Genomic DNA, 27,094 nt, shown 5'->3' with positions numbered 1-27,094 from the left:
TTAACAAAATTTTAACTTTCCTTTTCAGCAGTTAAAAAATATGTATACTTTCTTGAATACTTAGGAAAAGTTACCTTCCCAACCCACAGTAAAAACAGGAGGCGGCCATCTTAGATGGGTGGTGTCGGCTATAAGACTACGATGAAAGTAGGAGAGAAGACGGACTATAGCAAAGTATTTTCCTTCTGTCGGAATAAGTCGACGGCCATCTTAAAAAAAAATCTTTTCGCAGTATTTTTTCAGAAATCTATACACAAATAGCAAAATAAACGTAAAATGCATTTACGCACGCATTTAAGAAAGACAGCTTCTCCTAAAATATGTATTTATTGACGCATAGATTCAGCCAACTGTAAGGTATGTAACTTTAAAGAATGATTTAGTACGTCGACAATTCCATTGTTATTAAACTCGTCAGCTTAACTGTAGGAATAGTTGCTCAGTAATCTCTAATTAGTCTTTACTGCACTTTAAAGTTATTGATATAGAGTCCAAAATGACCGCCAGATTATTGTGTTGCCAGAGAGCGAACCTTCCCCGTTGTCCTTCTTTTATATTTATGTCATACGAATCAGTACTCGTTTTCTAAGAGGCATTCTGTAGACGTGTTTGGTGGTATGGCTAGACGATCTTTTCTGATTGGACAATCGAAAATTTGAACGTCTGAACTACGGTGGCCACGCGAGGGCAAAAGGGTTCGGAACGCGCTTGACCCTCCTTCCTGTGTGCGCGCGGCCGGCGGAGGCAGAGAGTTCCCGCCTGAGGCCCAGCAGGTACCGGGGGAGGCCAGGGTGGGATCCGGGTCGCCTAAGAGCCAGGTTGATGTAAATAAAAAGATATGGGGCTCAAGGCCTGTTAAATTATAAGCTGTAAGTTGAGCGGTGTAGGTCGAGCAGCGTGTCTGGGGCCAAGAGGGAGTTTGAAGCGTAAATGTACAGGGATGGACGTGCGTGCTTCGTGTTGGTGGCCTGTGGTTTGGTGTGGTGGCCCGAAGGAGGAGAGTTGGTTTTCGGGGGAGTTTCTGAGCCTCACGGTTATTGACCCTAGGGCACCAAGTTGGGAGGAAGAGATTGGGTGTGCCCATGGGACGGGACCCAAAGCAGGATGCTGTTTGTCAGAGGCTCTTCGGTAGTTGGTGCAGGGACTTACGTAAAGGGTTTTGGTGGAGCGGTGGCCGTGGGGCCTGCTAGTTGTGTTTTTGAGCTACTGGGTTGGTTGAAGGGCTGATGGAGGCTTTTGGGTCGGTGTAGAATCAAGTCACGAGACTATCAATTATACCGGGCTTCTGTGGAAAGTTAAATTATGTTGTCGTAGGATAACGATGTTCAGATAGAATAGATCTCTCGCTCCCTGTGGGTAAGACTCTTTCTAATATATATATATATATACACACTGTAGTTTAATAGAAAGGGTTGGGTGTGCCTTCTTGAATGTCCTATGACCTGGAGGTAGATGGCATCCTCCATATTACTCGTTGTCGTGGGGGGTTGTTTGCGATGTGTCGTGGCAGATGGTGTTGGTGTAATGTGAGGGTCGGGTGGAGCCCAGGTTTTACACATAGAGTCGGACGGGATTATGAAGTGATGCCGCCATGAGAGGCGAAGCTTGGCGTGCCTGGTGTTAGACATGGCGAGTGTACCTATAAGTTATTACCCATTGTAATGAAGCGAGGAATCCAAGGTTTATTTTATAATTCTTCTTCTTTATTCAAAGTGCCATGAAAGGACCCACTGGTGCAAGAGCCAAGGCATCCAACTCAGTCAACCTCCAACCACTTCTCAGCCTTTCAAACCCAAACTCCTGCATCAGTGAATTCCATATTACACATACATATTCCAAATGACATAAACAATAAGGTAGTGACATAAGTAACTCTATAATAGAGATAAAGAAAAGACAATACACATGTATCCTTTTAACAAAACCAAATAATTATTCCAAAATATAATCATCAAATTTCTTAGGCATCCTAGAATTCCTCTTTTGTAACACAGAATTTTCTTCAATCGAGGAATCCACGCTTTCTTGTGCGTTGGATTCAGACACCTTAGATTCAGTCTGACATGCACCAGGTATATTGAATTCTTCAATACTCATGTGATCTTGAGGAATAGTATTCCACCCATTATTGCAGATGTGCAGCAACAAACGTCGTTGTGTACTGCCTGCTTAAAGGTTCTAGGAAAGAGTTTCTACTAGGATCATCCCAGTGGCTTGGACCCAAGTTAAAGGGGGCAGGGGTTAGAACTCCTATTTGGTTTGGGAGGAAGTGGTGTCTGACTTCATGTTTGAGTGGGGGTGGCTGATGGGGGAAGTTTTTCACATCGAGGAAATGAAAGTCCGTCAGTTATGTGACTAAGCGTATGTGCAAGACAGGCCACGAATTGGCCTTAAACTCTTGCAAAGGCGCAGCCTCTCAGGGGGTTACCAGCCCATGGTTTTTATCCACGCGGTGGTTGGGGGATAACTTGGGTTGTTTTATACAGCCGTATGCCTGGAGGACCGTGTCTACAAGTTTGTTACTGCTATCGTTATAAGTATTTCACTAATTGACACAACTTGCTCATTATTTAACCCTTTGTTAAAAAAATCCTTCATCCAAAACAGCTGACCCTTAGATAACAGAATCAAACTCGTTAATCAAATGTATTGCACATAGATGTTTGGATCCTATACTGCCCCTTATTAAAACTTATCTAAACGTAGGTGTTAAAGTAATGGCAGGAAGAACTTAAGCTGTTTAGACCTGCATTTGTGCCGGATTACATTTGAGGAACCCTGCTGGGATTGGAAAAAAGTGATTTTGCAGGCTGCGTATCTTGCTCTGGGTGCTCAGTATTGTGGTTTCAGAAATGACCCAATGTTCTATGAGGTGTAGATTTTAAGTCAGTGTCTCTTATGTAGGTCTTCTGTAATAGTTCTCCCATTTCGACCTTAATTATGATTGAGCGGTGCATCCCTTCGGGTCTAGTTACCGCAGTTACTGGGCCTTTGAAGTCTGAAACACTGGAGATGAGGGGAAAAGGTGGGAATTGGAGCGGCAACTGATTTTTCCTTTAATCTCCCCCCCCCCCCCCCCCCCCCCCCCCCCCCCCAAAAAAACTTGTTTTCGTTATATCCTCGCCCCTGTTAACAGTAAATCCTGGACAGAGAATGACAGGGATCACTTTTGGACATTTGTAATCAAGGCCATAGTTTGTAAAGGAGACCTTTGATCTTTCTTTTAGATCTCAAATGCCTGTTTACAAAACAAAGAATCCCCAGTGTCCTTTGGCCAGTTTATTATTTACCATTAGTTGGCTTTGTCACACAACTAACTTCCTTTTAGGTCTGGCATTACCCAAGACCTTTTGATTTTGGGGTGTGTGTGTGTGTATATGTGTATGTATATATATGTGTGTGTGTGTGTATATATATATATTTCAGCCAGCCCTCTTAATCTGTTGCTATCCCCAACAAAATTCTACCCATTACAGCATGGTGAAATGGGCTAACCTCCTTTCACCATTGGCTAACTTCTTTGAGTGACTGCATTCTGGCCTTTCGAAGTGCGCACATCCACTCGGTTATTTCCTCCAGTCTCAGGGACTACTATGGCAATGTGTGCTTTTTGATACAAAATGATGTAGCCATTTTCAGTGGTTTTTTATTTTTATTTAAACATTTGTTTGATAAAGTTCATTCTGGCTAGGACAGGAGTCTCAAACCGTTTCTGAATTTAGAGCTACTTCTGATCAATAAAAATCATCCTGAGCTACTGAAGACATTACTAGACTCTTACACCCAGCTTCATTGACTTTAATGTCCCTAGAGCCAGACACTATGATTTAAAATACTGTTACCAGTGGAGCTATGACATGGCTGCCATGTGTCAGTGAGTGTGGTCTTTGGGGATGTTTGCACATGTGAGTATGAATGGGATATATGTGTATGAGTGACTGAGAGCCTATGTCATATGTACCTGTGGCACAGACATTCTTTTCACTATATGTGGCATGATTACATTTATAGCACACGCATATAACCATTTTTTAAATGGGGGAAACTTAAAGTGCAAAAAGGTGTTCTGAATACAAATTTAAAATATGGGACGTTTTTCTGCACGTTTAAATTTCATCCATTTAAAGACTGTATATTTAAGTTCTACATATAGTACAGTGTCAAATGGCCCTTACAAGCAAGAGGCCTGCTGTTTATAAATAACACTTTGAAGTTGGAGAAAATATTAAAATGACAAGTTAACTTAACCATTAAGATTACTTTTCATTTTGCATTTCTCCCGTTTAAAAGCATTCAGAAGCATCTTTTTGTTCTCATGCTCCAATACGGAGTCTACAAGGATTTTTTATTGAAGAGTTAAATACCTCAGTGCTTCAGTACTTCACGGTGCCCAGGGTCATAAATCTGACTGCTCATTATCTGGTCCTGCTATCCGCAACATGAAGATAATGCAAAATAAACACCCTTTCCTTAATTTTAAATGGAACATGTGACCCTGTGCTTATTTAGAAATGAACTCAAAGTTGAGCTACTCTGAAGTGGTTTGTGAACTACCAGTAGCTCCCAATCAACTGCCCGGAGACACCTGGATTAGTGCATTGCAGCTCCCACAGTATTTTTATAAAAATCATGGTAAAACAAAGGTTGACAAAGCCACCCCAAGCTTTTTGTTGCACTTTGTGCAACTGCACCTGCCCCCTTCTGCTGGCACTCAGTAGCATTCTCTTTTTAACCCCACCACACTTCTTACTCTGTTGTTCCCCAAAATATACTCCTCTACTACCCAACCATGCCCTTCTGTGCCACTTTACCATTTTTTTTAATTCCTTTTTTGGGAGGCTCAAACATTTCAAAATACTGCAGGAAAAATAACACATTTTAAGGTATTTCAAAACTATGTTAAATTCAGTATTCTAAATGGCCTGCTATATTTTTAACTCAAACTCTGAACAAAATATAAAAATAGCAAGTATAGTCAAAGCCATTACATCCCATCTTTTGGGCCTGTTGGCTTTGCCAATTCTATTCTGCACATGCTGTATGGCATTGACAACAAAAACAAAGACATTGATACACATCGTGCTTGGTACTTCTGCCCACATTATACAGTAGACCTGCACATGAGGTCTGGGCGAAGCTCACCAGAGAGCCTTTACATGAGGGTGAGAGCAGTACCGACCATGGGGCAGTATTTCACATGAAAACTGTAATGAAGTGCTTAACGAAAAAGAAATAACGGTTTCTCATAAGTGGACAGTAGAAGGCTCCAAATTATCCAGTCAAAACAATGGTAGCGAAGCTATACTCTTAGGAGGGGAAACAAAAGAGGAAGGCAAGCTGTCTCAATTCGTGCTGTGCTCTGCAAATTAAACACACTACTGCAGGAATCTCAACCCACCAAACTACTTTCCTGGAACAAGACCCAACACAGCTTCTGGTATGGTGGAAGAAACTCTTCTCCTAGACTGAGCTGGATGCTTCCAATGTGAACTGTGGGTGGAGACTTGATGTAGCATTGGGTGTAAGAAATTACGTTTTTCTGCATGGGCAGCTTTGATTTTTTTGCCTCTTGCTGATCTTGTGTTTTTGCTAGCTTTAGAGCTCTGCGCGTCCCCCTCCCCTGGCTAACTGCTAGTAAAGTGCTTCTGCTCCGACTTGAAACATGGTTAATTTGACCTGTTCCTAATTGGTGCATGTAACTTAGTATATGGTGTACGCAGAGCCTGAGTGTTAAGTTCCACTACTGTAGCACCTATTGTTATCCAGATAATGACAATTAAAACATGGCTTCAGGTCAACTCCACGGAGCCTGACCGCTGCAGCGTAACCTGTTAAAACACCCCTGTTTGATAGGGTAGTCCCTTTTTAAATGATAGCAAGTCAGCCTTTGGTGAGCCAATCAAGTCAATGGTGACGTCTGATTTTTAATAAAATATTAAGAAAAAGTAACTTCTAGAAAGTATCCATTTGTGTGTGAAATTTCAGGAGTCTAATTAGCATTAGCTTCTGCCAGGTCACCTCCCTGAATAAGCGTTATGCCCCCCAAGATCAAATAGGCCGACCTGAATGGCCAGAGAGGACTCCTGAGCTCAGCAGAATATGCAGTATGGGGGCAAGCGCGTCTTTTTGACTGCACAGTCTCTCATCCTGCAAGACAGGTCTGTTAAGCTTCATGTAAAACTTGGGGACACTTAAAAAGGAGAAAATTCAGTGCCAATACCATTCTTGTGGATGCACTGTCCTACCAGACCTTTGAATTTGTTGTGGGTACAGTGCCTACCAAAAACTGGATTTTGGCTTTAGATGTGAAAGGACTCTAGGATTACCATTGGACACTTCCTACATGCTCCCCCAGCCTTCAGAGCCCAGTTTAGTGTGGCCGAAGACTTGGGCTGTCTTGAGTGCTCAAAATGTGTACATTTTTTCCCAGGACCTTTTACCCCAAAGGTTAATGCATCCTGAGGGGGTCATTCCTACCCACAACCGCGTGCTGAGCATAAATGTGGTATCCATTTTAGGCCACTCCTGGACCTAAAGAAAATCAGAACTGTCTGCAATCTGAGATGAGCCCTTGAGGACTGGACCTGCTCTGTCATACCCAGAACAAAGAAGTAGACTCAAATGTCATAAGGCCGAAAATTTCCTGTTGAATGGCATTTTGGGCCTATTTGTAGTAAGGTGAACATAAACCGCCGCTTAAGTAGGTAGGTCAGGGCCTGCGAAATTTAGCCACATTACTTAAGGACAGGTTTGAAGTCACCCCCATCCATAAGCTAGTGGCAGGCATGAAAATGACATTTCTGCACCCTCTTCAGAAAGCTTTCTGGACCTGCAGAAGATGAGGAGGATTGGAACTGCTGTTGGTGATCCGAGAATAGCCCTGAAGTACTGGACTGGCCTTATCTTGTACTCAAGAATGGAAGTGGACTCCAATGGCCATTTGGCTGACCTCATGTGCAGCTATAGCGAGACAACAAGCTGCAAGAGACCTTTTCCTGGAGTACCCAGCTGCCAATGTGACATCTGTGCCTGGACTAGACTCTTGACACCATGCTAGTCTCTAAGTGCCGCCTCTGAAGTCTTGGGGGATTTAGAAGTGTCCTCTTGTGGTGGATTGGGACTTTAAAGACCAAGTCGGAAGGTAAAATATTTGACAGGGATGAACGTAGTTGGTGTATCCTACTGTGCTAATTCACAGTTGGCCTGAAATCGAGCCTATGTTCTGCTCTACCGCTAACATTCGTGCGTTACGGTGCCATTTGTTACTTAAAAATGTTAAACTTCTCCGGTTCCACTATTCAATAAGGGTCTTTGTACTTATTAAATTGTGCTCTATTTTTCTTATTTGGTTTGGGATTTTTGAATTTTGACTTTATTACTGTTTTGCTATTGTAAAAATACATTACACTTTGCCCTAAGTTAAGCTTGTCTGCTCTATGCTATGGTTTTGAGGGCGAGGGTTAGACTGGTTAAAGTAGTGACTTTGAGGAATTCATCCTGACAAGGTGTGATTATTACTTATGTGGATCGTAACCAACTCCTGCTAGTGAACCAGTTTCTTACATTATGTATAAGTTCAAAAGGATAGTGAAGAGGCTATGCACACAGGGAGGGACAAATGGAAGACTAGAAAGGAAAGCCATGAAATTGGAAGCAAGAAAGCCAATCGGCAGTGAGCCACAGGCACACTAACTTTTTTGTGTGGCCTACAAGAGGTCTTTTGACAAGACAGCTAAATGGTATCTGTAGGAGAGACCTAAAAAGGCAGTTTTACATCATCTGCCACCACCCACTCCATTACATCCCTAAACCATTTCTCCGTGGTGGCGACTCTTATTTGACAGCCAGTGAATCCATATGCAGCACTCTGCTCTGTAAACACAAGGACAGTGGTTAATCCATTGCTTGTTGTTGCCTAATGGGATGAGTCCTGTTCTTTCAAGGAAAGCATTCCACACGTTTACTCCAGATTCTTTATTTTGCAGTAGTTAATAGTAGACTGAGAAGATAATTACGACGTGGGGTCATTTTGAGGTGCAATAATTTTGAAAGCAAGGATTGAAATGACTGCAAAAACAGAATTTTCAAACTTTTGCCAATGCTCGTTATGTCATTTGAAATAATCCTTGCTTGGAGTTAACAAACAGGCAGTTATTGGGTATTGACGCATGTGCAGATAATTGACACTTGTTTTAATATTAACCTATTCGACATCTCTGCCTAGGAAAGCCCATATGAACACCGGTCAGTAGCGTTATTGGTTTTTCGTTCCCAGTCAGAGTTGTCTAAAACCTTTTAATCTGTAATGTCCTTTTGTATTTTTTTGGGTGGCTCTCCCCTGGCCCAGGTCGCCAAGTCCATTTCCTTGACGCCAGTGGGACGTTACGAGATAATGCCTCAAATCCGAAAGAACCAGTTCATGGTCTTTAGAGCTATAAATCAATTTTAAAAGACCTACTTTTTGATGGGTGCCTTTATCATGGACAGCTTTAGAAACAAAGTATTTAAAGTAATAACTAACACAAAGTTCAACAAACTGGACCATTATACAGCGCACAGTAACCTAACTGGTATCATGTAGAAAAATTTATTTTTTAAACAGTTGTTTATCTTTAAAAAATGTTATATTTGACCCTTCGCAAGTTGTATTTAGTCGTTGGTTAGTTTGCAGGCAAACACCATTTAGACTGTATTTGTACAGTTACTTGGGCCTTGCACAACTTTTCTAGCTCTGTTACTGACACACACACACTAATTGCTTTTCTGCAACTATAGAACATTTTTAAATGCACCTGAGGTTTCAGCTGCTGTTATTTTACAGCTCAGTGAGAAGCGCGGCAAAGTAGGAAAAGCTTGTATGGAACATGGGGTCGGTGTTCAAAATGACTTTATTTACTATTTCATTATCCGTTTGCTAATTTTTTATTTTTTTTAAAATGAGGATGGATTCCTGCGGGCTCCTCTGACAGAATATAGTGCCTGTGGGTGGGCTGTACACATTTAGGGGCGGAGGTTTATTTGTAGTTCTGAGGTATGATGGAGACAAGGATTTTAAAATATCAAATCAAGAGGAGCAGGCAAGAAAACTGGTCCGGGGTGGCTTCCTTTTCAAGCACCTCAGCAGTTCTGTAGACAGCCTTTGTCGGGTGATGCTCCTCACAGCTGGTTAGTCTCCAGTCTGGCGCACCCACAACAGAGGCACAAAGAGGTGTGAACCATTTGCATCTGGGTATGAAAAACCACAAAGATAGTGATCAGGAATGAGAGAGAAAGGCTAGTCTCACCGAATTGAAGCTTCACACCCTGAACAACGGACTGAAGCCCCTCCGCACCCACCATCTACAGAGTAACAGTGCCCCTATTTGGATTTTTTAGGTCTCGGGACCATCCGGTCGGCAGACCGGAAGTCCGGAGATTTAATGTCTTTGAGAAGAGGGGCTTGCACCCGCCCCTCTTCTCTCCTGTTCTCCATTGGCTGGCCTCTTAAATGCTGGCCAGCCACTGGAGAAGAGGTCCAGTCACTCCGATTATGCCCCGTCCTTTTCGGATCGGGGGGCGTGTTTTTTGCGAAAAGTCTCAGGGAGGAGACAACAGCAAAACACGCCCCCCGATCCGAAAAGGACGCTGCCTTTCTCCGGTGGTGTGCTTTTGCTGTCCTGTTTGGCACTGACTGGCACCGGTGAATTCAATCGGGACGGGAGACTCAGAAGACGCTTCTCAAGCTTGCCAGCGAAACAAACAGCAGCCAATAAAACTTTGAAAACTGCATTCACTCGTGAATTAACTCCCCATGTACATTACGGATTACTTTAAGAAATGGCATGTCAGCACTTCCGGGTCACGTGACAACCAATCCAATGGCTGCATATGTTTTTGGGAAATTGTCTAGGACTCGTAGCGTGTAAAATACCGTAGGATTGGAGCATTGGCATCACCTCAGCCAATTACCTTGTGCTATACAGAATTCCGACGTGCACGTGCCTCTATGGTGTTTAAACATCACTCTAAGCTCTTCTCTGTCAGTCGGGGTTTCTTGCGGTTTGCTGGAGGCTGGTCTCGGCTGTTTAGTGACATGCGGTGAGTCAGTCGTAGACCTGATCGTGAACTTCAGTCTAGCGGCGATAGCCGTTCTTGTTTTTAACATGCCCTTCTGGTGCCATCCGCAATTCCGGGCAGTTGACTGGGAGTGGGTAGGAAAGAGGGAAGGGCGGCGCAGCTTCATTGTGGGTTTTTGGAATAGTTCGAGACAGTCATGGTCGACTGTCTAATAACTAAGTACCGATATTGTGACTGACACCTACCATGGTTTTGCACTGATTATCTGTGAAAAAAGTTAGTGGGCTGGTCATGCCATACAGAGAACCTATGCAGCTGGAGGGGCTTCAGTGGCGCTGATGTGCCAGAGTTTGTCTTCCCATTTAAATGGCACTGACATTTTTAGACTGTAATCAGAGCCTCCTTCAGCCTCTCGGTCTCCGCGCTGTGGTGGGGTGTCGGACTGATCCAAGTCTTGGTTGGCTAGGGGGTCCTAAAAGGAGCTGACTATCTACGCAATGCCATGGTGCCTGGGTTCGCCGCCTTCACTTTGGGCTTTTTTATCATTGGAGTCGTCGGAGTGCTTTATGACGATGTTCCGATTGCTTTGATGGCGTTTGCCATTTCCTATGCCAGCATGCATGGGATTGCCATGTACTGTGACAGCACCTTCGGCTCCTCCGCCGTCGCTTGTAACATACATGCCAACACTCCCGATTCAGGCGGGAGACTACCGATTTGAAGGCTAGTCTCCCGCCTCCCGAAAGCAAAAACCCGATTCCTCGGGGTTTCAGCTGACAGGGCTTGTGTATTGTGTAACGTGCTAATTCTTCCAGCAATAGTCAGAATGGCGATGCAGGGGCTCTAGAAGGGGTGAAAAACCAACAAACCCCCATTAACAACCGAAACACCTGTGAAGTACTGGGGGGGGAGGTGGCTGTGTGTGTGCCCGGAGGCTGACGGGGGAGGGGGGGGGGTGTGTATGCACTGACCGCAACCTGCCAGGCCAGTGCACAACTCTTGCATCCCCTCTTTCTCTGCCTGCCATTGCGCTCCATGCTTCTGAAAGGTGATAAAAAAACACGTGAATTTGCTTTCAAATGTCCGATCCTGCAGGAGCACGCTTCCAAAGTCCATACATGACAGAAACCTGATTGAAGGCCCCATTCTCCTGATTTTTTTTTTTTTTTTGTTTTTGTTAAATCTCCCACTTTGCTCTTCTGAAATGTTAGCATGTATGCTTGTAACTACCTAATTGTCACCATTGTCAGCCTGTACCTGGTGGGAGCAAGGTCTCTTCATTTCTTAAGCCGGAAGAGAATCGCCCTCCCTGGTGCGGAATTGCCGAACGCTAAAGCTAAGATGGCTTCCCTCCTCATAGACTCCAGCAGAAATGACGTGGTGGTGATCGGACTGATCGTGAACTGCGCCTCGGCTAGCGTCTTTGGCTGCAAGATCCTTGGCCTAACCACCAGTTTCTGTGTGGGGCAGGTGCCCTGGCTCTGGATGGCTGGATTCTTTCAGGTTGGGGTTTGCATCTTGTCATACCGCTCCTTCGACTCCCTGACTGCTACCCTATTCGGTTTCGCCTCCATCCTGAAGTTTGCAGAGGGTTATTCTCTCCTGTACCAAGTCTGGCAGCCAGCTGAGCCCCTGTTCCCTGTCCCATTATTTGCGGTTTTTGCTCTCCTGTTTTTGGTCTTAGCGTTTTTCATGGCAGCAAAGAGCCTGGTGGAAGGCTTATACGTACTGATGTTTGTGGCCTATTGCATCTCAGTGGCCTGTCATCCCAGTGGTTTCTTCCACAGTGGATACCAATGGGTGAACGTGGCTCTTTATGTGGCCTCGGCTCTTATCGCATTGGCTAAACTTTACAACATGAAAGCGACCACCAAACATGGTCGAAACAAATGCATCCTTACAAAAAACATGAATCGTTTTTTTAACCACATTTTATTGATTGTTAATAAAACAAGCATTTACAATGCAACGGTCTCGGCATTGTTAAAGTTAGAGCTATTGGCATTGCTCATGACAATGCCGTTCCTTTAAATGTTTTAAAAACAAAAACATAAACAAAAATAATGTCATGAGCAATGCCAATAGCTCTAACTTTACCAATGCCGAGACCATTGCATTGTAAATGCTTGTTTATACAAGCCTTCTCTTTTATCCATACCTCACTGTCTCCTCACCTCAGTCTGTCTCCTCCCTCCTGATACAATTCCACTGTCTGTGAAAACAACTTCACCTCCACTGTGTGAACAGAAATGTCTGGGATATCCAAATGGAACCCACAGACCATCATCTAATATATATACTGCACATACTACAATAGTCCCACACACAACATGCACTTGGACAGGATTAGGTGACAAAGCAGGCTTTAATCTGTTTTCACATTGACCAGACGTTCAGAAAGTGATAAAATAACAAATTTTTAGTGAGGGGAAAAACCTATTTACAGAATAGCGAAGGAAGAAATTTAAATAACTCTTTTTCTGCGCCAACTCCCCTTGTGCAGTGTACATACCCTGTACCAAAGTAAGGATACTCCAGACTATGCCTAAAAGGGTTGTCTTGGGCTTGACACACAACACGCTAGGGCTCTTAATGTTTGAATGATGTATACACTTGGAATCGCATGTTTAGGCAGTTTGTCCTGGATATGGAGCACTATGTATGATGTTACTCTACAGCTTGCATTCGCCCAACAACTTGCTAACTCAGAAAGCCTTTTTCCCCCCCTTTTTTGCTGAGTTTTATATAGCGCGAACTTGACCCGAATCCAATCCGGTATCGGAGCGCTTTACATAGCACCAGTTACGTTACATTAGGACACACATTCATTCTTTGTTAGGCACGGGGAAATTAAGTGATTTGCCCAGAATCACAGGATGTTCAGCATCATTACCGAGACTCGAACCCAGTCCCCCAGGTCCGAGGTCGAGCGCCCTAGCCATTAGGCCAACCCCTCTCCTCTCCCCTCTCTCTCCTTCTCCCCTTCTCCCACTATACTCCTAAAACATGCAAAAAAAATATTGATTTTAATCTTGATTTCTCTCCATTGTTCCTTAAGAGTCTCTTGTCTTTCATCTTCTGCATGCTTTCTTTTTCTGACTATAGCCTCATTTAAGTCTCATGCCTGTCTGCCTAAATTCTTCTTACTGTAATTCTGCAATTTGCTGATACCTCAGTTCATAGATCACAACCTCTGTAAATCCCTATTCCTGTAATCTAACTAACTAATCTCTAAGCCTATCTATCCCACCAACTATTCACCCGAAACCATGTTGCCCCCACTAATGATCACACCTAACTGGTATTTATATATCACAAAGGAACTGGAGTAAATGGATGCAAGTTTTCTTGAGAGCACATTACTAAACACAATAACCACTGGTCTAACCTTGGGTCCCGGAGTATCGCCCTACCTGCCGCAAAGAGATTCGCCGCCTCGTCGGGGGTAATGAGCGCTATCTATATAAAACTCATTACAATGACACATCCCTAGTATGTTTGTGTTTTTTTTTATGTGCTTATTATGGCCTGTGCAGCATAGCCTCAGTAAAACGCATTGTCCATGCCAATAGGTGTCCATTAGCAGCCAAATGCTAGGGCCTAATGGCTTTACTAATATTTATTTAAAACATTTTTTAGGGCCGGCAGCTGCAATTTGCTGAGTTGCTACTTTCTTAAAGGAGTGCTTTTAAAAATGAAGTGTGTAAAGTGTAGTGCTCCAAGACGAGCATCCACAATCTAGGATGAGAGAAAAAAGATGATGGGCACATAATGCCGCATGCATATACATTCTCACGCTAAGTCACTGTAACATTGTTCAACGTCGGCAAACCAAATCATTGTTGCTGTTCCGTATCAGAAAGTGGCTACTTCTGTAGGTCGAGCTTGAGCCAGCATACATGCGCTGCTCTAGAAGAGGGCCTCTTGGAATCACTCCAGACTTCCAAGAGACTTCTACGTGTGGGTCGGGCTCCTCCTAGCATTCCATTGGCCTTTGCGTGTGGCTTTCAATAATGAAAGCATGCCAATGGCCAAAAATGGGTGCATGTCCCGCCTTTCATCTAAACTTTCACTCCCATGGCCTAGGGGTCTCGGGAGCGAGCAGCGGCGCGCATTGTGCCAGCTGCATTCCTCCCTCATAGTTATCTGGGCTCATGTTACTAAATAAAGCACGGTCGCTTTCTTAGCCGCGCTTGTTTAAACTTTTTTTTATCCCTCTTTCTTGCTCAGAGCTCCTGTCAGTTCAAAAGGCCCCTTTAGAATGCAATTGCTGTTAAAAGATTTATTTTGCGCCGCAGAAGTGTCGCTTATTCACTACATATTACAAACACGTCCTCAGGTGGTTTCAGTGTGCTTGCTTAACACAGGGCTGTAATGTAGGCCCCTGCAGGGGGCTTAATTTAATCTGGTGTATGCCGGTACACCTATGGGAGAATGTAAATAAAACTTGATAATTTGCCGTAAATATATAAAAAGGCATTAGTAAAACACCGAGTGACCGCGGTAATAAATGGTATAAAATAACTATAGCTTCAATAAATGAAATCTGCATGATGTTTCTAGTTACCCATGCAATATGAAATGTTTTATATAGCGCAAACTCAATCTGAAGGTATCGGAGCGCTTTACATGTGCACCACTTGTATTACAACTGGACACGTTAATTTTGTTAGGCACTTGGAGATTAAGTGACTTGCCCAGAATCACTGGATGTTGACCTTTCCTGACTAGATTTCTATTCAATGCAACATAAATACACTGCACAAAATACCACTCAGTGCGACAGTTGCACACCACATAATTACACTCTACTCAATGCAACATAAATACACTCCACATACCACTCAGTACCACATAATTACACGCCACATAATTACTCTACTCAATGCAACATAAATACACTCCACATAATACCACTTAGTGCCACATAATTATACTCCGTCCATCATTTCCTTTGGTTTTGCTTTGTTCGCCATAAGTTGGCAGGGTATGCTCAGACGTGAGTCCCTTGCTCACTTTGCCACTGGATTTAAGCAAGCCTGGCTGAAAATGGCTGAAATGCCAGAAACCGGTCCTAGGAAGCTTGTTTCCGGTCCAGGGAAGACATGGTTTGGCAGTTCGGGCTGGGCTGTTCCCATGAGGCACAGGGTCAGACTGATTTGCATATGGCCATGTCTGAACTGGGGTGGCAGAGTGGGCTAAAGAACGGTGATGGATTAAACCCAGATCAGTTGACTGGGGGTGAGTGCTTGCAATGTTCAACACTCAGTCTATCATTTCCTTTGGTTTTACATAATTATATGGTACGTAATTACACTGCACTCAATGCAACATACACTCCATAATGCCACATAATTACACGCCACATATTTTCACTCTACGCAATGCAACATAAATACACCACATAATACCACTCAGTGTCACATAATAACACACCACGTAATTGCACTCTGAGTACAATATAAATACACTCCACATAATATCACTCAGTACCTCATAATTACGTCACATAATTACTCTACTCAATGCAACATAAATACACTCCACATAATACCACTCTGTGCAACATAATTACACGCCACATAATTACACTACTCAATGGAACAAATACACTCCATATCATACCACTCAGTGCCACACAATTACATGCCATATTTTTATACTACTCAAAGCAACATAAATACACTCAATATACCACTCAGTACCACATAGTTACACGTCACATTTATGCTCTATTCAATACAACATAAATACACTCCACATAATACCACTGTGCCACATAATTACTCTACTCAATTCAACATAAATATACTCCACATCCCACTCATTACCACATAATTACATGCCACATAATTACTCTACGCAATGCAACATAAATACTCCACATACCACTCAGTGCCACATAATTATACTCCACATGGTTACACTCTACTCAATGCAACATAAATACGCTCCACATAAATGCACTCTATGTCCCATACCACCAATCAACATAAATGCACTCCACACCATGACCCAATTTCACTAAGTATAATTTCACTCAACACCAGAGTTCAAGGCCACACAATTCAACTCCACACATTTCCAATACACACCACATAATTACACACCAAACATATTTCAGCTCCACAATGTATCTCCAATCCACACCATATAGTGGCACCACCTGAGCACCAAACTTCACTCATCACCACCATTTTGCATCAACGCACCACCTAAACATCACCTAAGTATCACGTCAGTCTGCCCTCGGAATCTGGCATCTGTTGATTCCCCCCTAGTGTCCGTCCGCTGCTCGTGTTCTAATTAAATTACTGTTTTGCAACCTACACTCTCCCGTTATTTGTCCCGCTCCCCCATATCAAAAAAATTATAACAAACAAGCATGAGAACAGGCAGGAAGAAGTTGCCACCAGTGCAAGTACAAAACAACTAGAAGACATTTTTTATGTTAATCTTTTTTTAATCCGGTTGTTCAGTTGTATATAATGTCTTGGTTTGCATAAAGGTAACAAATGCTTAACACTTTTTATTAAAACGTTTCAACATGATGCACAGCAGCCACAATGCTCTACAACATAGCCAACATTTCTGGCTAAACACAAGGTCCCAAAGGCGAGACCTATTGGCTATGCCAATGCTTGTTCCTATTGTACCACAGCATTGGTAAAGCCAGTAGGTCTTGGCACAGCTAAAGACAGTTTTCTTGTGTGCCATAACTTGGTAATATTACTTGGTTGCTGTTGTGCAACACTTTGTAGTGACAAGTTGTCTAGGAGTCTGCTTGGGTTACCAGCTAAGACCTCTTACACATAGGTGATCTCTTGAGCCACCAAGGTAATTTTTGAATAGTGCACCACTATCCTGTTGAATCTTTCCAGCCTTTCCACGCATTGCCCCTCTGCAATCTCCGGTTGTTTAGAGACCATGCAGCACCACCAGTTCATAATCAGTCTGGCCACTTATTGAAGTTGCTTTGTTTGCTTGATGCTTCTGCAATGCTTATATAAGACTGGGATAGCCTGGCATTTCAGAACCTATAATCTTGCTCATTTTCCTGATATGCTAGTTTTTTTCTTAACAGATAAACTAGTCTCAAATGTATCCAGGCTTTATTTGCAGTACCCAAGCAGCGGCATCTCTGATATACTGCCATTTGATGAGTGCTGATTAAGCTACAGCCAGTTTTGACTGTCTGTTAAACAGTAATGTCTGACTTAATTGGTTGGGTGGTTTAACAGGATGATCCTTGCTACAAGCCCAACGTGGGGCAAATGTCTTGGATATTTACTAAAACTGGCACCCTGCTAGTACCCAGAACTTGGCTCTTCTTTCTGCATCACTCATTTGCTATACGTTTATTCAGCCAAATCAAACCTGCAGTCAGTACCCGTAATTCGATGCAGTGGTCGAAGGCCGATCAGAGCAACATGTGTTACAGCAAGACATGAAAATTGAATTATTCTTCCTTCAACTGAACCTCACATATGCGGAAGCCTCTGCATGGATATGTACTAGGTACATATGTAAATAAATGACTGCACATTTCCGAACAGCTTACGAGAAACAAATTGCAGTGTCACGTTGTGGGGACAGCTCCTTCCTTACACTAGAAGAGGAGTAGTAATGTCTGGTTGGTATTAAGCTGCTGAGACAGTTCTATAGAACAAATGGCGTTTCAAGTAAACTTATTTTTCTGTTTTTCACAGATTGTGTTTGATTCAGTACTCCCTCCCACGGGGACAGAGTGGCCCTCCGCGATGCAGTTTGTAGCTCTCGCCGTATGGTGGGAATCTGTCAGGCTGGCATATCAGTCTCTTTGAGAACAACTCATCACTGTTAAAACAGCGATGAGGCTATGCTTGCAAATCCTTCATCTGCTCTGTGATTGCCATATGGTGTTCAGTTAGATGGAGCAGCCTTCTAATACTCTTCAGAGAAATTGTTCTGTTGTGCAATTGAGGTTTTTTCCCCTTCAGGTGTTAAATGCGGGGTTTTCCCTTATAACTTCTATCCTTGTTGGTTGTTCTCACCTTAGGTTGTTCCTTGTTCAGATCTTTCTCCAACCAGAAACACTGCCTTCTTTAAAGACTTGTCTGTTAATGCCCTTTGACTATTCCCTAGTATAACTCATGTACAGGTCTAATTTGTTTTTTGAAACTTATGTGACTCGGTATGAGGAAAAAATCTCTTTGAACCTCACTGCATGTTAATATCAACCAAACTAATCGTGCTTGTGATGATGTAGATATACAACTTGGCCTGACTTGCTAGTGTTCAATCCAGCCAAAACAGCAAACTGTCTTTTTGAGTTGTTGTTGGTCGTTTTTGTTTAGTGCTTTGTTTGCATCTGCTGGTATTATGGGGATAAAGGTAATTACAATTTCCTAAATATTTAAAGTGGCCGATTTAAAACTTTAAAAATAAAAAAAATAATCAGCTGGTTTTAATTTTGAGTATAGTAAGTCAGTTTCCTCGGCCTTAAATACCTCTTAGTTGGATTTTTTTCCCCAAAGACTTGAAATCCAGACTTTTAATGTTCAGTGTTTAGAAGAAAATTTTAACCAGAGGGAAACAAAATACAAAAATGCACTGCATATTATACCCACGGGCATCAAATAATCACCATTCCAAACCCCAATATTAGACAGATGAAAAACATTCATCAGAAAGGCTGGAGTTCAGTTTAGTACATGGTACAGCAGTTGTTTAAAATATTATTTATTCTGACTTTATCATGTGTTTGTAGTTCGCTATGCAATGTTAAAGGTGTCTGAAAGGCAGATTTTAAGCTTTCTCAAAACTTTAGATCAATGGCATTTGTAGCCCAAAGAGAACATGATGTAAACAGAAGAATTTCAAATCAGTTTAGTAAGTTTGCTATTCTAACCTGAAAGTTATGTAGAGAGCCCAGAAATTACGTTTTTCTTTCACTTTTTTTGCAGTACTTATTTACACGATGGATTGGCAGCCTGACGAGCAGGGCCTACAACAAGTGCTTCAGCTGCTAAAGGATTCACAGTCTCCCAACACTGCCACTCAACGGGTGGTTCAAGATGTATCCTTTTGTGCAGCGTATTCCACATATATTATAGCATTGTCCATCATTCTGAAAACCGTAACTGTGGGACTGTTCTGAGTTTAAGGTGAGTATGGGGCAAGGTTTAAGGCCACACCAACAAGTCCCCTCGGGAGGCCCTGGGGCGTCTGGGTGCCGAGGTGTTATGGCATTGGGTGTCTCATTCAGTTCAATGGAGAACAGTCTGGTCAGAAAGAGGTTGCAAGCTGGGACTGAGGGGCCAGTCAGGAGGGGGAGGGACGCACAAAGGGGGGCTTGACCCTTGAGATGCTTGGGCACGTAGGGACTCTGTTGGTCCATTTCTTTTCTGGCTGTGGGGCTTGGGTGCAGTGGTGCCTTTTGACGTGTGCTTGAGTCACTCGGAGGCTGCATGTGACAACGATGTCCAGTCCATGCAAACCCATGTGTGGGTTCAGCCTTTAAGGGTTTAGTGACCCTGTTGGCACACTCCTCCCTCGGACTTGGGTTGTCAGGTGCAGAGGTGTCTGGTGGTGGCAGTCTGAGGCTCACTCTTGTTCTTTGCTTCTGCTGAAGGGCAAACAGGACAGCTGGGCCACTCATGATGTGGGCCTTACTGTCCCTGAAGTCCCTTGACGTGCAGGTCGGGTTTGCTCCGCGTTGGTGTCCAGTCTGGACACATGCCTTGGCTGATGCAAAGGGTCCGGCACCCCAGATATTGGTACTGTGTGGTTCTGGTCGGTCCAGGTGCACCCACACTTGGAGGGCGGACGAAACTGACCTGCAGGCACACGGTGACCTCTTCCTGGGCGGTCGCACCGTCAGTCTGGTAAGCGGCAGGCCTGTGAAGCGGTCCTTGCTTCTTTTGGTGCCTGCGGTTGTAGAGGAGTAGCTCCTCTACTCTAAGGGAGTTCTTTGGTGATTTTCAAAGCACTGGCAGCCTTCTGGGTTCCTTGGAGTCTGCACTGTGGCAGGGCGAGTCAGTTTCTCCATGAGGGTCCAGTGCAGCAGGCAGGCTGGCACGGTTTAGCGCATGCAGTCAGTCATGCTCCTTGGTTCTCGGGTCAGCAACCTTCCCAGTTAACTTAATTGGTTTGTCTAATCTGATGTCCTGCTATCAGTGGGTTCCTTAAATACTAAATTAAGGGGCATTTAAGAGGATGGTGGAATTCCTAACTTCGTGTTCACTTCAGGCTGTTCATTCTAGAGGTGCGCCCAGCCTGGCAGTGCAACACGCCTCCTGCATAGCTAATTTTACCTACCTGTCCTGGTGACAGATAGGCCCAGGGCAAGGGATGGCAGTTCCCCCTACCTGTGGAAGCCTTGGAATGCAGATCCAAGGCGGCAGACGCCTTTGAAACCCTCCTACTTTTATTTGCTGATGTACTAGCCTCCATGGAAGAGGTGTAAATGACCCTCTCTAGAGCAGGCATCGTTTCTATTAAGGAATATGCTCTGGGGCAGGGAGGAAACAAGCCATCGAATAAGCAAGCAAATGAGGGACCAGAAAGCCAAACCAGTAGTAAGCCATAAGCAGGTGCTAAGCCCACTTAAGTTTTTTTGTGGTTCACTAAAGAGTTTGACCTACCGACAGTTAAATGCAATCTAGCAAGTAAAACCTAAAATTATTTTTCGTTTGTGTGGCTGTACCATGAATGCACAGTGGCTTCTGCCACAGTGTAATATATACACTGTGTGCATGCGTGTTATCTTTGTGGGTGTGCAATGTAATTACTGTATTAGTGTTGCGTTAGGGAGGGAGCCATGACAGTGTCTGGATGTGTTTTTGCCATTGTATTAATAATAAATAAAAACATTCAATCTGAATTGCATAAAGCCTGGAAATTCAGTGCTTTACACTATTATCAAGAGCCATACTGCCTCATATATGGTGATGCAAGGATTTGACCTTTCACAGAGTTTAGATTCATTACTGCCCTCTTACCAAATGGCATGTTTTATTTGGCCAAATTTAACTTTCAGTGGCATAGTTAGTATATTTCTTGGGACAGAAGGCACTGTTTGGTCTAACACCGGATGGCAAAAGTGTGTAAGATTGACACCTATGGCTATTCCACAGGTATAACTTTGAAATGAGAATGGATGTTTTCCAGCTATCGCATGTGCTGCTTCCTCCTCCAATACTCTCCCACTGCCTTGCTCCATGTTGTCATCCTTGTGTTGCAAGTGCTAGTGCTGCTCCCCACCAACCTCCCTGTTGCTTGCCCCTTTGGCCCATCTCTTCCCCCCCCCCCCCCCCCTCTTTCTAGCTTGACCACCCCATCATATGCCTGACTCCTCTGTTGCCCCATACCCAGTGCAGGAGGGCTAGGAAGCAAATTGCTGCTGGCCTCTCTGCATAAAAGTTTACTTTCATAGGAAGACCTGCTGGCACCTACAAACTGATGTGTCTGTATAACTACGCCAAATGACCCTGGCAAGAGTCCCAGACTCTAGACCTATAGGACTTACCAATGCTTATGCCTGCCCTTAAGATCTTATGATTAAACTAAAATTAGATCTAATGTATAAATTGTGTGTGATATATGTGCCCCGAGTCAATTCCCTTATTCCCTTGGTCTGTTTAATTTTTTCTTCCACCCACTAAAGCAAACTGGGCACTGGGACAGCCCACTTCAGTTACTGGCTAACTATGCTGGAGTGAAAGCATTCTGCCATTTCAAAAGAAACTCATCCACACACATGTGGTTAGTTGCCTTCAGTACCAGGCTCTACTATTGCAGTGTGTACTTTTAGAGACACAAAATTAAGATTGACGAATGCCTTGTAAGGTCCCTCTGCAATAAAGTTTTGTAAAAATTAACAAACTCCGCAATGAAAAGGCTGTTAACCTGTGCAGACATATTGACTTTGCCAATGCTGTTAGTTAGGAAGCAGATAAACTCTTGCACAAGGTTCTGAATTTGAATGTTCACTAGCTAGAGCTGCTGGTACTGTGGATGCACTGTTTCTTGCTTCTGCTTGTCATTTGCCAGCTATTTATAAGCATACCACTGTGTCAATTGCTTTGTGCTAGAATTTGGGGCTCATTTAATACGTTCCAGTGTCTGTTTATGTGAACTGCTCTTTCTACCTGCACGTTTTCAAGCATTTACACCTGCTTGAATTGTTAGGCTAGTGTTGTTGCTAGAAATGCTTGACTAACCAACTTATGTGACAATGAGAAACCTGCTTGGCAGGCAATGCTAATGTTAACTGCTGTTGCTGTGGCACTTGTGGTCCTCTGATGTGAGTGCTTACATTAGTGTATCAACATGTCCTTAACCCAAAACTTTGCAGAAATTAAAGCAGTTAAACCAATTCCCAGACTTCAACAACTATTTGATATTTGTCCTGACCCGGCTGAAGTCTGAAGGTAAGGCTGACCTACAAGGAAAGTTTGGAAAGGTAGGCTTGGCTAAGAGTACATTGTAGCTAGCATAGCGGGACAGGATAATTTACTGGCACCTGGACGATGGGCTGACTAGTGGGTGCTCTGGAGATGGGTACTTTCTTAGCCTTTCTGGTAGCACGTTGGCATTCCGTTCTCACTAGTGGGATGTGAAAGACAGTACTGCTGCTCACCCTACGGTCTGTTCTCTAGCATGCTCATCTGCTGGGTCTTTGTCCTGTGTAATATGTATGTCTGCTATCCTTTTGTGTGAAAGTTGTTTACTCTGACTGTTGTATAGCTTTTGAGAACTTGCACAGCCCTCCCAGTGCTACACCCATTGTGTAATTTGTACATGGTCACCTTTTTGAGAACGGGCAGTCCTTGTGCTGCTAAACATACCAGCACAAGACTCTTGAATAGCAAACATTTAAAAGGGTGCTAAAGTAAGTTTACTTGGTCTTTTACATGTGGCAACTCTTCAGTTAGGAGCAGATTGTCATACAAAACAATGTTGCATGTGCAAAATGTCTTCTTTTTTTTTTTACATACAGACGAGCCCACACGCTCCCTTAGTGGGCTGATATTAAAAAATAATGTGAAGGCGCATTACCAGAGCTTCCCACCTCCAGTGGCGGAATTCATTAAGCAAGAGTGTTTGAATAACATTGGTGATGCCTCCTCGCTCATCAGAGCCACCATTGGTGAGTGCAGTGGATTTCAGGCCTTTTTGGCTAATGTGAGTCTTGCCAGATTTCAGAGTGGGGGCGGGGGGTGGGGGGGGGTTGCTGACTGAGGAGCTGTATACTGGGTGTGTAATGTACAATTTTCCATGTTTCTCTTTTTGGGATATTGTACACTATTCTGTTATGATTACCAACTTAATTGTAGGCAGCAATTTGTTTTTTCGTATTTCCCGCATGTTTTGGACATTTCACACAGATTATGCCTGAATTGTTAGCCTGACCAGGTGCAGGAGCATCCAGTGGAATGACTAAAAGACCAGAAAGCGCAGCTGTAGCTCGGCTAAGTCGTATGTCACCTTCATATTATTTACGCAAAGCCACCCAGCTCTAAACACTTCTGTCTGACTGTACTCCTGGGATCTTACTAGCCAAAGGGCTTGACCTTAGATGTGAGAAAGTGGGGAACCTGTCATGATACATAGCCAGGCGTGATGGGAACAGGGTATGGACATCGAAACTGAAAAGTGCAAGTGGGGCAGAGACCCTACATTCGTACATTGGTTTAGTCTGTTCAGAAAGTAAAACCCTTAAGTGTAGTTTAGTGTGCTTCATAAATTTTTTAGTTGATAGTGCAGCATTTTCATGGATGTCCCCCATATTTTTGAGGTCCTCTCATAGTTTCTAGAAGAGATTTGAAAAATGTTTCTAGGTTTCTCACTTATTTTACAGAATATTTACATTTTCCTTTGTAAAAGGGATACATAGGTGCCTGATACCCGTGTTCACGGTACCTCACACTATTTTAACTTTATATCTGAGGCTAAATAGCTGAGCAGTCTGTTTATACAAGTCGTTTATCCCTGCTGGATCTGTATTTGCAGTTTTTAGGTATTGGGTCTTTTTTGTATGCTCTGACTCTGGGTTCAAAAGTGCTTAACCTGGCAGCATTGCTATGGTGGTGGCTTGTAGCTTGGCCTGTTTGCTTAGGTGTCTCATTGTCTCCCACCAGGAATTCTCATCACTACAATTGCCTCGAAAGGTGAGCTTCAATCCTGGCCTGAGCTGTTGCCTCAGCTCTGCAACTTGTTGAACTCTGAGGACTACAACACATGTGAGGTAAGATAAAGTGGTAATGATGTGGAAAACAGCAGAGTTGCCTTTTGCTTGTGCAGGCTACATGCTGGGCAGTTGCAACAACTGCAAACCTTTCTGCTCAGGGTTAATAAAAGGTTGCTTGGTGACAGTTGATCGCAATGTAATCCAGTTTTTTTATAGTGCACAATGCAATATCATTCACTGCCAGGGATTAGTATGGATCAGATTTTGGTGAGAAGATGCTGCATTAAACACACTTCTGTTAATGTCCTGCCCAGCATTGAGCACTTGACTAGCAGCCTATCAAACAGTTTCAGGAATGGAGGTTAAATACGACTGTATACTGATTAATTCTTAAACACCTGATTAAGTTCTCCCACAGGTGTTGATAGTTGTCAAATTAGTGGTGGGATTGTCTTCTGCTTGAGAGAAACCTTAGGCCAAGTTACCCATTTGGGTTTTCTTTGCCATGGCCCCATGCTTGTTTGGTGTTCTAGCACTATGCCTGCATCTGAGTGCCTTGTTAATTTTTCCTTTTTCCAAGGGCGCTTTTGGAGCCTTGCAGAAGATTTGTGAAGATTCATCTGAGCTACTGGACAGCGATGCCCTAAACCGACCACTCAATATCATGATTCCAAAATTTCTACAGTTTTTTAAGCACTGCAGTGCTAAGATCAGGTGAGTATCACCTGTTGGTTTGATAGGGAGGTGTGCAAAGTGCAGTCTTGCCACGTTGATTTAAAACTTGGGAACTTAAGAGTTTGATAGAGGAACAAACCAGTGCAGTATTGGGAAATGTTGCCCCGCCCCCCACATAGACACCACTGCTTCATTAACCACTGGATGCCTTACTCTACATGTTGCGATCCCTACTTCCCTCCTGCAGAACTGCACTATTTTACTTTCTGCAGCTCATTCTTTAGGAGAGTCCTGACGGAGCAAATAAAGCGCTGCCTGTGGCATGATGTTTCGAACTTCCTTGTTAGGAATTCCAGCTGCAAGGACTGGATCTAAATCTTCCACCATAAGCAAGTGAAGTTATTACTTTATTCAACCTGAGTCAATTCATTCAGGTGCTTATTTTGACTGTTTGCCTTTGCTCTGATGCAGATCCAAGTAAGTCCCGCAGCTGGGCTCTCCGAGGCCAAGATGGATTATTTCAGTTAGCTAATTCTGAAGGTTTTTCTATAAAGTCTAGTTGCCTGGCAGCGGCTATGGTTGACTGGAGGTGAGTGTCTGAAAAGTTTCAGCGCTACGTCCATCATCTCCTTGTGTTTTCTTTGTTCGCCCTAAGTTGGCAGGGTATGCCCAGACAAGGGTCCCTTGCTCACTTTTCCACTGGATTCAAGCTAGCCTGGCTGATGAGGGGTGTTATCCTGAAGCCAGTTCCGGGATGCTTGTTTCCGGTTCAGGGAAGACCTGGCTTGGGAGTTCAGGCAGGACTGTTCCCACAAGGCACAGGGTCAAGACTGATTTGCATATAGTTGGATCTGAACTGTGGTGGCGTAGTGAGCTAAAGAACGATGATGGATTTAACCCAGATCTGTGACTGGGGTTGGGTGTTTGAAAGGTTTCAGCCCTCCGTCCATCTCCTTGTGTTTGCCATGGTTGATGCGGTCATTTTTCCTGTAGAAAACAGTCTATTCTGTACTGCTTCTACGTAATAACTTGCGTTCTGGTAAATCTCACTGAATTAGCCTTGTTCTGAAGCTTGCTGAATTGCCTACACAAGAGGCAGACCTAGTTCGCAGACCGATTTGGAGTTTAAAGAAACTTCAGCTAATGACTGATTCTCCAATCCATTGTGTCGCTACAAGTTCAGGTCGGAGTTCGCTTCACAATTCTTGGTCTCTAGGTGCCAGGCTATGTATACACCACACAATCTGGAAGATGGTATTGGAAAACTGTTGGAAAGTCCCCTTTTTGCATGGTTACCCCCTAACATTTTTCCTGATGCTAACTTGCCTGTGCGTGCTGGGATCCTGCTAACCAGGCACCAGCACCTGTGTTCTTTCCTAACACTGTACCGTTGTACCGACAATTGGCACACCTTTGGGCTACATACAAGTCCCTTGTAAAGGGTAGCCTAGTACCAAGGGCCTCTGAGGGCTGCAGCATGTATTATGCCACCCTCAAAGACCTCTCGCCTCAACACCCCCACACGGGCAAAGCGTACTGGGTGTATTGGTGCATACCAAACTGAAGTCAACATGGCATGGCACACATCCCTGTGTGCCATGCCCACCAACACTGCCTGTTGCATGGGTAAGTCAGGCCTCTAGCAGGCCTTGCAGCCCTAAAAGCAGGGTGCACCATAGCCAGGTGAGTGCATAGCTGCTAGAGCAATATGCTCCTATAGTGTCTGTGCCATTCACAGGTATTGTAAGCGCAGTGAAGCCAATTTGAGTACATGGGCTGGGAGTTGGTCAACACGAACTCCACTGTTCCATGATGGCTTTACTGAAGTCTGGGAAGTTTGGTATCAAACTTCCCTTCACATTGAACCCACAATGATGCCAGGGTTGGATTTAATGAAAAATGCGCAGAGGGGGCATCTTAGACATGTCCCCTAAAAAACTAGCAACTTTGGTGTTTCTGACGGCCTCCCAGTACTCTTCCACCACCAGGCAGGTTTCTGGACTCCTACGTAGAGAGCTCTGAGTCCAGGAACAAAGAACATCCTGGGCAGAGGTGTAATGCCTCCTTATCCAGGATGGGCAGGGTCCTTGAAGAGGGAGCTTTAAAGGTTGCTGCCTTTTGTTGCTATCAGAATCTGACCCCCACTGGTTCTGACCCCCATTTTGGGCGCAGGAACCAGAAAGCGAACTA

The 27,094-nt window shown here is 43.8% G+C and overlaps 1 protein-coding gene across 1 annotated transcript in view; it reads left to right on the top strand.

Annotated features, from left to right (window-relative positions):
• Positions 1–633: 633 nt before the first annotated feature.
• TNPO2 (transportin 2) overlaps positions 634–27,094 on the top strand; it is a 96,493-nt gene continuing 70,032 nt past the window's right edge. The window contains exons 1-6 of the mRNA XM_085654457.1: positions 634–773; positions 19,002–19,114; positions 22,394–22,469; positions 23,039–23,188; positions 24,180–24,286; positions 24,810–24,943. Of these exons, the coding sequence (XP_085510583.1) occupies positions 19,016–19,114; positions 22,394–22,469; positions 23,039–23,188; positions 24,180–24,286; positions 24,810–24,943 (566 nt within the window). The 5' untranslated portion in view covers positions 634–773; positions 19,002–19,015. The remainder of the gene's footprint in view (positions 774–19,001; positions 19,115–22,393; positions 22,470–23,038; positions 23,189–24,179; positions 24,287–24,809; positions 24,944–27,094) is intronic.

Source organism: Triturus cristatus, chromosome 4_1 (genome assembly GCF_964204655.1).
Source record: "Triturus cristatus chromosome 4_1, aTriCri1.1, whole genome shotgun sequence".
Taxonomy (NCBI): Eukaryota; Metazoa; Chordata; class Amphibia; order Caudata; family Salamandridae; genus Triturus; species Triturus cristatus.
Note: the sequence above shows the minus strand (reverse complement) of the source record. Positions and strands in the feature narration are given on the sequence as shown.